Raw genomic sequence first — 11092 nt, 5'->3', positions numbered from 1 at the left:
CAACAGCAGTTTACGGAAAACTGATAGATTGAGTTACTTTGCTTTTTTGTGCTCATATTTGCTATTTTGTATAGTTAGGTACTTAGAACCATATATCAGTAGTAACTACATTTGAAGAACCATCCATTGAAAGGTTTAAAGGGGACCAGAAGTGGTTCTTCTTTTCTGTTACATTTTAGTCTTTCATATTTAGATACTATTTTTTGTGATTAAATTTTTATGTTTTGTTGTTGGCAGCACCTGTAGTACTTTGTGATCGGTCTGATTTTTTAGATTTAGCATTTTATTTTAGAATAAGAGTGCATTCAAAAGAGAGGAATAAAACCTAACAAACTTCACTTCCTATGTTGATAGATAGTGGATGTTCTAAGAAGTTCTACCACATCTAAAAGGTGCTCTGTAGGATTCAGAGCTGGTGACTGGGAAGGCCACTGAAGTCCACTGAACTTCTTGTCATGTTGATGAAACCAGTTTGAGAAGACTAGTGACTGTGCATTATCATGCTGGAAGTAGCCATTAGAAGATGGTTGAATTGTGGTCATTAAGAGATACACACAGTCAGTAAACTGTGGCATTCAAACTATGTTCTAGTTTTCTTAGGGGGCCCATTCCTAAGACCATTGCACCACCACCACCAGCAGTCTGAAGTAAGATAAGATAAGATAAGATAAGATAAGATAATCCTTTATTAATCCCACAACGGGGGAATTTGCGGTGTTACAGCAGCACAGAAGACAGAGTAGCAGGAAATATACAAACAATATTTAAATAGAATAAACAATAAAAGTATAAAGATATATATGTATATGTACAAAGATTATAAGAAAAATATACAAAGTATTAAATTTAAATTTAGAAATGTAGAAATGTATGTATTGTAGTGAGTATTGCACAGTGAATAAAATAGCAAATAAATAAACAGTAAATAAATGGAGAAATATTGCACTTGACATAATTGCACATAAGTATTATTACAAGGTAGGTTGTGTTCATGGATTCATGTCACTTACTTCAAATTCTGACACAGCCATCTGCAAGATGCAGCAATAATTGAGATTTATCAGACCAGGTACCCAGACAAGGGGAGCCTGTGTCCACTGTAGCCTCAAATTCCTGTTTTTGGCTCAAGCCCAGTCAAAGTTTATTTATATAGCGTTTTTTACAACAGGTGTTGTCACATTGCCATTAATGACAGGGGCAAGGAAAAACTCTCTAAGAGCAAGAGGAAGAAACCTTGAGAGGAACCAAGACAGGGGTGGAACCTGATGTGGTCTTCTGCTGTTGTAGCCTATCCACCTCAAGGTTTAATGCGTCATGTGTTCATTAGATTCTTTTCCGATTACCACTGTTTTAAATAGTGGTTACTTCAGTTACTGTAGCCTTCCTGTGAACTAGAATGAGTCTGGCCATTCTCATCTGACATCTCATTGACAAAACATTTCTGCTCACTGGATGTGTTTTTTTTTTGTTTCTTTGTTTTCTTGTTTGGTTTGCACCATACAGTGTGAACTCTAGAGTCTCAGTCAAGTCACTAAGATCTCACTTTTTTCTGATTCTGATGTTTGATGTGAATATTAACTGAAACTCTTGACCTGTGTCTACATGATTTTAAATATTGATCTGCTGCCATATGATTGCCTGGCTGGATAATTGCATGACTGAGCAGGTGTCCAAGTCTTTCTAATAAAGTGACCAGAGAGTGTGTATTATAATGATCAAAGAGAAAACACATATAGACCAAAATGTTTTTATTTAAGAATTGATTTCTCTGGATTACATAGTACTATTAAATAATGCATACAATATTCACTGTCCATGAGTCAACTCAGAACCTCTTATTTCACAAATCTGTCACCACTGTCCACACCCATCGTAACTTCCATGACTAGATTTAGAACAGCAGACTTTCACTCCATTTGAACACAGACAACTCTCCAGCATGAGTCCAGACTCATGAATACTATAAATACATATAGAGAACTGTTACTGATTTACCAGCTCAGTAGTCAAAAATCATATCATATAAAATATGAAGCATCACAAAGATGTTCTGAACTGCTAGGTAGCTGTTGTTTCACTTCATCCACACTGTAGGAGCTCAGCAGTTAAAGATGGAGTTGACTCTCTGGATGCGAATGACCTTCCGTGCGCTGTAACTGTACTCAAACTGCGTTTGATCATGGTAGAAGTACAAATATCCTGTATGAAATAAAACAGAGAGAGAATGTATTTCAAATAACAGAATCCCTTAAGTTAGACACTTTTAGATTCATATTCTAACAATGTATACAGAGTAATACATTTCAGTCTTAAGTTCATTTATTTGCACCAAAGTTTTATTACACACTTCAATAACCTAAGAATAGCTCAACCAGTTTGCACTAAGGTCCCTGTAGTTACTGAATAATAAGCCTTAGTATGTAATAAGCCTGGGATTTTAAGCAGTTGACTAACATAAGCAGTGCTACAAATCAGCTCCAGCACTGCTACACCCTTAACTATGGCTTACCGTAGTGATAGGCAGCAGCATCCACCTCATCTCCTATTCCAGGAAAGTCATCTTCAATAGATCTCGGATATCCAGCATCCATGGCGCCTTTCTCTTCATCATAACTGTGGATGAGATATAACTCAGTGAGTTTCACTCCATCTACTGTATCCAACAAAGCCAATTAACATCCCCTTCAGCTGGAGGGAAATATCATACAGGGAGCAATCTTTATAAACCCAAATGTCAGGCACAGGGTGGTTCTTATTTTAGTTTTAATTGGTAACAACATCTACATACCTCCAGTAGTCCTCATCTGTGAAGAGCAGAGTCTTGCCTGTGTCCCGGATGTACACTGCAGCGTCGATTTTGCGGATGGATTTTGGAAGACCCAGCTTGTGGATGTATTTTGGGTAGCCGTCCACCAAAGTGTAACCATTAAGGGCCCACATTCTGATACCTGGTAAAATGTAATAATAATAATCGTCATCATTTTCATGATCTATTGGCCCCACAAGCAAGCAAAATTGGTCATTTTGCTGCCTAACTTTGCCCCCTCTGAGAACAGCACAGCATCGTCTGGGTTAGTGGGGGTGGTGGGTGCCTTGCCCAAGCACACAACCAAGTATGCCCATTCAGTCCTGGGATTTGAGCCCACAACCTTCTGGTTGCTGGTACAGTTGACCTTATGGCCACCCTGATGCATTGTGATCATTTACTGGTGATGTAAAACATATCTCAAAAGAATCACAAGTAATAATGTAATCTTCATCATTGTTATCATCAACATTATGTTCATCGTCATTTTCTGGTGATGTACAGTATCTCCAAATAAACACGTACCACTGAATATGATGACAACGTCTTTCTCTGGGTTCTCATAAGCTGCATCTACTTTCTTTGGGATTTGTGGCCAGGTGGTTTTGATGGGGGTTTGCTCGGGTTCAACCATCTGCGGGTGCAAACGCCAGTAAAAGCTGCCAAATGGAGAACAAAAGCATGTTCAACTTTATTCATGAGAAAAAAAAATTGCTGCTGTGATGCAGTCATCAGTCGGAGTGAGCGAGAATCACCTTAATTTACTTTTTTAAGACATGAAACAGTTGCCAAAAGCTCCACTTGGCAATCAGTCAACTCTTCAAATGCTAAGAAACCATAATTTTATATTTACATATTCTTAATGGTCCATGTTTCTCTCTTCCTCTCTCAATGTCTACCTAACATGGTAGTTTTATAGTCAATACTGTATAATTGCTAGTGGTTACTGGGCAGTAAACCTTTAGATCAATAACTGGATAAAACTCTTTTAAGGTCCAATATGATGTCACTTTGATTGTTTTGAACAAACCACACCTGTCTTTGAAAATGATCGTCTCTCCACGGAGTTCTGTCATGGCATCGAAGGTCAACTTGGGGTCACATTTGCTTGGAGCCACAGGTTTAGGTTTGACTTTCTTGTGGTCGGGGTTAGGGGCCTGTGATTCAGCCAAAAACACAAATAGTAGCAGTTGGAGTGATGCAGAATCACAAACACACACTCTAAAAAATTAAAGGTGCCAAAAATGGTTCTCTGGCATGATGCAGTTCACCAATATGTGGTTCTTCACAGAACCATGATTGTAAGTGGTTCTTTAGCAGGTTTACCAGGTTTTCTTAAGACTTATTGTCAAAGCCCAGAATTAGGAACCTTTATTTTTAAATAGTCTGCAAAGACTACACAATATATTTGACCCTTTGTTGGATAAGAGCCTCCTGTTTCATGTATTTACCATAGAGGGATTGAATGCCTTTGATGTCATCATCTGATAGAGGGAAACCACGGGCATACGAGTAGACTGGGTACATCAGGGCTCCAGGGTTAGATGAGTGAGCCATACCGAGAGCATGACCAAACTCATGGGCCGCCACCAAGAACAGGTTGAATGCTTTAAGGGAAGAAATGAGAGAAATACATTAAAAAAGCCTTCAACATAGATATATGTAAATAGCCTCTATTCTGATTGGCTGTCCTGTACTGTGCCTCATTCAGAAAGCAGCCTGGGCAGAAACGTTACTTTTAACTGTATGAGTATAAACTGCTGCTGGATGAATAGGTGAATAAATGTAAATGCCTTAGTTTCTGTGGCATCACAGAAACAATTAATTCAAAATGGGATAGTAGATATGAAAACTAGCATAAAACGTTTACATTAAAAAACAAATCCATAATATGGGACCTTTAAGTGAAACCTTTTTCGCAACTAACAACTACTGCAATTATGACAACTGTCTGTAACAACTGTAAGACAGTACTGTACCATGTGAGTCTTTTGTCCATGTTTCATCTTCATCAAAGTGTGTGTCTCCTCCTATGCCATTTCCTGGTGGGTAAGCATGAGCAAGGAGCCCCTCAGGACCATCAAATGGGTTGAAGTCTCCATGTTCTGACCACAATGAAGAAAAAAGAAGAAAAGATAAAAGGATGATAAGCAATGTAGTTCGACTTTAAAGAGTTAAAACGCACATAACACAGTTTACAATTGTGATTGCCTGTCATTTATAGCAGTTGCATAGATCTTTTTGTGTTGGTTTATTGTAGTTGGTTGTAACTTTACTGAACCAGAAAGACAGAAAAAAGCATTTGAATTTAGCTGTTTGATATTTTAGAAAAGTTGAATTATAAAAAAGGAGAATTTCGGAACATGGAAATATAAGTGCTTTGAATTTCCAGGAGGTTCCTTCAAAATGAACACACATATGTGACTTTCAACCTCTGTGAATTAGATGGTGATTAAATTGCAATGCTTTAGAATACAGTGGATTTTAAAATGCAAATCTTTATGTCTTCTAATAGATACATCTATTATATCTATTATACTTTCTAATAGATACATGTAACCCCTTAAATTTAACCTTTAGATAGATTTAAAATTATTTTGTTAAAAATAGAAAGAACATTTTATTTACTATAACTTCAGAGGTTATTTGAATGTTAACACTTTATATAGTGTAGAAGAAAAAGTCTTTCAAGCTCTCTTGTGTCTGTAGTGATGATACCTTTTCTTCCAAAGCTGATCATGATGTCAGCATTTCCTTCATGTAGCTTCTTAAACTTCAGAGGAGTCACATCACTCCAGACTTTCAGGGCGTTGTGGATGGCTCGATCCACATCATCTTCATCCAGGTCAGGAGTGTAGTTTGTTATTCTGGATGAAAGAGGATAGTTAGAACAAAAAACAACAACAAACAAGCACAAAAATAATCAAGAATTAAAAAAATACAGAATTCAAGAATGTGAAAAGGAGAGGTATGAATAAACCTGAATGTGACGAGAGTGTGGTCCCATTTGATGTCTTTGGGGAAGTGATTGTACTCAGCTACATCTGGCACACCACATCTGGCCATCTTCATCAGATCCAGTGTGTTGTCGTCCAGCCTGCCTGTAACCTCCAGCTTGAAGAACGACTGCATCGCACGGATCTTGTCACGCATGATATCTGATGATTGGCCTCTTCCCAGGAGACCAGGTTGTAAGCCATAGTACCGCCGGAGATATCGCTAACGAAAGAAAAAACAAAACACAACAAAAATTTCATTTTTTAAAGCGGAAAAGTGAAAAACTAAAGTAGCACCTATTAGTTGCAAAGCTTCTATACACTACCAGTCAAAAGTGTCCAGGTTTCATCATCTTAAAGACATTTTGATATAAAGTCTCATGCTTAAATGCTAATTAAATGTGTTTCAAACACAAATAGTTGTTAATGTCTATGTACAGAACTATTTCACAAACCGAAATATTAAATTTATTTTAAAAAAGCCCCCAAAGTTGATTACAGCAAAAAACCAGGGTCTCAGAATGTGCATATCTTTTTCAGTTCTGCTGGAAAAGCACCTCAGGTGGCTCCTCATGGAGTCACTTGAGAGAATATCAAGATTGCCAAGACATCAGGGCCAATATTTCTAAAACAGTCTAAACGTTATTTTAGAAATACAAGTAGAAACACAAATTGTTTTTAGTCTCTGCACAACTCCATGTGTTATTTTATAGCTTTGTTATATTCACTATTAATTAAAAATGTGGAAAATAATAAGTTAAGAAAACCTTTTTATAAGTAGGGTATGTGTGTCAAATCTTTTGACTGTTACTATACATTCTTTTTTATTTCTTTATTCAATTCAAATAAAAAAGAAGGAAAGGAAGGAAACAATACATTGTGAAAATTTAGGTTAAATAGACTATTTTACATTTTCCATCTATTTTTTAAATAGACTATTTTACATCGATTCAAACCTCAAAAACAATTCAAATTCATTTCTGTCCTGTTACACTGTTTACAGTGTTTACGTGTGTGTCCCAATACTGAACTGCCATTTTTCTAAATTCATCTGCACGTTAATGCAAATAAAAATGCAATATATTGGTCAATATATATGAAAAAATATAAAAAAAATTATTTGTAATATTTGTAATCTGTTAATACAAATTGATACTATTGAAAATGACAAACAATAAAACTTCTCATCTCATGTTTGAAATAGAGAAACATAGGAGAGATTTTCTATATACTCCAAATTCAACTGAACATCAATCCAAATAAAAATGGAATTTTGCTATCTACAGTTTTGGCGTGCCATTTCAATTAACATGTTTTGTTGATTTTCTAAATTTTTTTTTTTTTTTCTGCAAATTTTAGTACACAATTACTATTTATTTGCTGAGTTTAACATATTGGGAAAAAAATAAAACATAAAAAACACTGTGCTGTAACCTTTGCCCAGGCCACGTTTAATGTTTTATTCAGCAAATAAACAGTATTTGTGCAGATGTGATAACTTTTTTTGACTTTGAAAATCAACAAAAACATCATTTGACCAGGGGCGCCCAAACTTTTGTATATGACTATAGTTGATTTACTCCAGAATAGAAATAAAATGAGTTCAAAAATGATTATTACTGAAAATGAAAAAAATGTCATTTTCAATATAATTCAGTATATTAAAACACTAACTATATTCATTTAGTATATTATTTAGTCAGAGCAGGTCAGAGCATCTCATACTCCTCTTCAGAAAGAAAATTGTAATGTAAAATAAGCCAAACCTGCTGTGTTTTAGCCCTGATAACTTGGCACAGCTTACTGAAAGGACAAGAAAAAGTTTAAAGTTGTAAAGTCCTTCTCTTACCTCTGCTAACAGCCACTTTTCTGACCCCTCTGCAGGAAGAGGCTTTGCTAAAGAATGTGCCACAGTCACTAGTAGCACTACTAAAGCTGTGAGCTCCATGCTGGACATCGTTCCTCTTGGAATGGTTAAGACTGAGACACAGGGAGCTTTATACTGCCCACCTCTGAGGACATCAACACACTATGATTCATGGTAAAGCACCCTGACCACTTCCTCCCTTTCCACAGCCAGAAAAATGCAAACAACAGCACCATTGAGGTTAAAAACCTGCTTTAAAAACACTTGAGTGTGCAATTACATTGGTGCGCAGGTTTTCCTGCCTGTGTTTTTCTTGTCTTTTGCCAGAAAAGATGAGTCATGTTGGTAAAGATAGCTGATTTTGAATTGAGAACAAACGGATACAGTAAAAACTTGGGCCTTTATCCGTTAATCACCAATGCATACATATCCAAGGAACTGTAAGAATTCCAAAATAGAGCACATATTCCGTCAGCACTCTCCTGACTGATCATGATGCCATTCTTATGTCTATTATTACCTGTTCCAGACGTTCATGACTGTGATACACTGCCATGCTGCTGTGAGTAAGAGCTGCTGCGTGATCTCTAAACCGGGTCGAGTTAGAACAGAGAAACAGCAAACTAACAAAATGCGTTTTACAAGTAAAAGTACCAGAAAGGCTAACAGTCATTTAAAGAAATGCTATGGAGGAATCACTTTTAGTTAACTGAAATACCTTTCAATGAATGGTTCTTTAAAGAACCATTATCTGTAAATGAGATGTGCCAGAACCACTAAAGCTTAAAAAATGTCCACATAATGTTAAGTTTCTATACAGATTGAATTACAGCCATATGTTCAAGCCAAGAACCATTTAGGATCCTTTATTTTTTAGAGTGTCTACACACTCCCCATCAAAACTTCTCTCTTCAAGATGATTTGATACAAATAAGGTTGTTTTGTTTGTAGGTTGGACATTTACACTTATGCATTTGGCATCTGCCTTTATGCTGCGTTTACAAGGACATTTTTGTATTTGTCAAAATACACCTCAAATTCATCTATACACCTCTTGAAATACTCCCATTGATTACAATGAGAATGATGCATTGATGGACAGCAGACACCTGAAAATAACGTAGTCTGATGTATCTATGCATCAGCCAATAGAATACTGTCTGAGACGGGGCTTCAGACAGTTATGAGAAACCAATCACTGCTGTCAACTCGTATTTAGACTCAGGGCCGGAGTAGGACTTGTTTTCAAACCGGGAGTCATATGATGCGGACCGGCCCACCTTAAACTCTAACTGTATTTCTCCTGCTATACACCCACACACAGCATTGCCTTTGTTCAGCATATCTTTTTCCAAATGTGTGCGTTTTTGTCATCTTCTTTTCTTACTCTTATGATTAAATGAAAAATGACAAACGTTTTTGTCTTACATTTGAAATAATCATGACAGTCAGTGTGCTACAAACTAATGCTAACATTAGATAAGGAGCCAACATTGAAGTCCTGTCAACATTTCTCACTGCCCACATGCTCGGATATGTCCTCATCCACCTTAACTAGCTTCTTCATTCCTGTTTTCACCACGCCACCTTGGTTTTCTGTAGTTCTTGCCATTGCTGTCCATCTTCACATGATTCAGGTATGAAAATTGTGAAAACAGTAATAAACTTTGTAGTGAATAAATTCTGTCTGTTGTGTTGCGAGAGATTTTTTATGCCAATGTCTTAAAGCTGTATAAAGTTTCTTATTGGAATTTCTGTTCCACCTAAAATAGAGCTGCATTTACAAGCCAGCACCCATATAGGCGTCTGAATGTAACTGCTGCATCATTTAACGTGGAACGGGAAATAAGAATAAAATGCTAACTTTAACTTGATCTGATTTCAATCCACTATGCAAGTTACAATCAGCAAACTGGGGTGGGAGCTGCTGGTTTAACCCTTAAATTACTACAGATATACATTTGGAGGTGCATTTACAGTTTGAGTGTTCTTGTGCTTATTTGTATGAATTTATACACTGCAGCCCAAAATGCTACTGACTCTTCTGATTTCTCACTCCAGCATTGTTTAGAGCTGTACAATCCAGACATAGTAGGATAGCGAATAGTTTGATTACTAATCAAACCTGCTTCCTTTTATGAAAAAGAGCAGCAACTGCCAGCAGATTTCGCTTTTGAGCTTTTATATTGGAATAATTTCCTGCTGATATCGGTCTCCACCCACAAACATGGCGCCAACAAACCAGCAACACATTTTGACAGATATCAAAATGTCCTGTCAACGCAGTCCGACAGTTTAATTATGATACAAATGTTGGCAAATATGGCATTGGGAGTCTTGCCCAAGTACTCTTACTGGAATATGCTGGAAGCAGTGGTGCTACCCACTACACTAACACTGCTTCAGAGTAACAAAGTTTATTTAGATTAAATTAGAATTACATGTAAATATTTGCACGAATAACATTTCTAGAGCCACCTTGATAATTTCAGCACTAAACAGCACTTGAACCTGTCAGATAAAAGGCCTTTATCCTACATTTTTCTTGTTTTTATTTTTCCACCCTGAGATCTGCTTTCGATGTTTGTGTATGTATCAAAAACAGTAATAATTCACTTTTACGTTGCCTTTTCCCCACCTGTCTTTATCACTTAGAATTAAACAGGCTGTTTTTCTTACTGTATCTTTATGACTGATATATGAAAATGACCTCTGCTTTGATTGGCTGCTCTGCATTGTGCCTCATTCAAAAAGCAGTCCATGCTGAAACACTCCTTATAACTTCAGTGTGAATTGGCGATGCTAAACTGCTGTAGGCTGAATAGGTGTATATATTTAAGTATGTTACATGTGACATCAATTCAAAATGAGCTGTCTGCAGCTTAGTTTCCATAAATAGACTGGATGGACTGGAGAGTGAACGGTACATTTTGAAACTTTACCAACGCGTACATGACATCATGTTCTTTTATTTTTAAAAAAGTATGACTTATGCACATATTTGAAATATGAAAAATGATTGCATATGGACAGGGAGTGGTAAAAGAAGCATCAAACTTTGGAAGAAGGCGCTGTCCTCATTGCTGTCCAAACTGAAGCTGTATCCTGTAATATGTGCTGAAAATAAAACTGTTTATATGACGTTTGCCTGATCTTTCAACACTTCATTTGTTATCAGCAGCAGAGGAGGAGAAGGCTTTTCTAAGGGACTTTTGGTGGTGCCAAGTAACCAGTAAAACATAAAACATGCACATATGCTGTTTTCATGTGGTGAAGTCTGGGATCAATTAAGAAGACAAAGAAACGCTGGTTTATAGTAGTGGACAAGTCTGGATAATGACGCTGAATAATAAGGATGGAGTAAAAGAGTTAAACTGCCCAAAAACAGACAAACATCTTCAGTAAAGCATGTAAGTACAAGTC

The 11092-nt window shown here is 36.7% G+C and overlaps 1 protein-coding gene across 1 annotated transcript; it reads right to left on the bottom strand.

Moving 5' to 3' along the window:
- Positions 1–1731: 1731 nt before the first annotated feature.
- mmp13b (matrix metallopeptidase 13b) lies at positions 1732–7758 on the bottom strand. The gene is made up of 10 exons (XM_036555888.1): positions 7652–7758; positions 5787–6025; positions 5525–5673; positions 4786–4911; positions 4257–4413; positions 3842–3961; positions 3332–3465; positions 2789–2948; positions 2510–2613; positions 1732–2199 (listed from the first exon to the last, which is right to left on the bottom strand). The coding sequence occupies exons 1-10, from the start codon at positions 7748–7750 to the stop codon at positions 2099–2101; spliced, it is 1389 nt and encodes a 462-aa protein (XP_036411781.1). The 5' UTR covers positions 7751–7758; the 3' UTR covers positions 1732–2098.
- Positions 7759–11092: the final 3334 nt, after the last annotated feature.

Source organism: Colossoma macropomum, unplaced genomic scaffold (assembly GCF_904425465.1).
Source record: "Colossoma macropomum unplaced genomic scaffold, Colossoma_macropomum, whole genome shotgun sequence".
In the NCBI taxonomy this organism is placed as follows: Eukaryota; Metazoa; Chordata; class Actinopteri; order Characiformes; family Serrasalmidae; genus Colossoma; species Colossoma macropomum.
Note: the sequence above shows the minus strand (reverse complement) of the source record. Positions and strands in the feature narration are given on the sequence as shown.

Coding starts and splice junctions, on each gene's coding strand:
- mmp13b (XM_036555888.1), bottom strand. CDS start 7,750: ATGGAGCTCACAGCTTTAGTAGTGCTACTAGTGACTGTGGCACATTCT. Junction 5,674..5,786: donor CACACTCTCGTCACATTCAG/GTTTATTCATAC, acceptor TCTTTCATCCAG/AATAACAAACTACACTCCTG. Junction 4,414..4,785: donor ATGGACAAAAGACTCACATG/GTACAGTACTGT, acceptor CTTCCCTTAAAG/CATTCAACCTGTTCTTGGTG.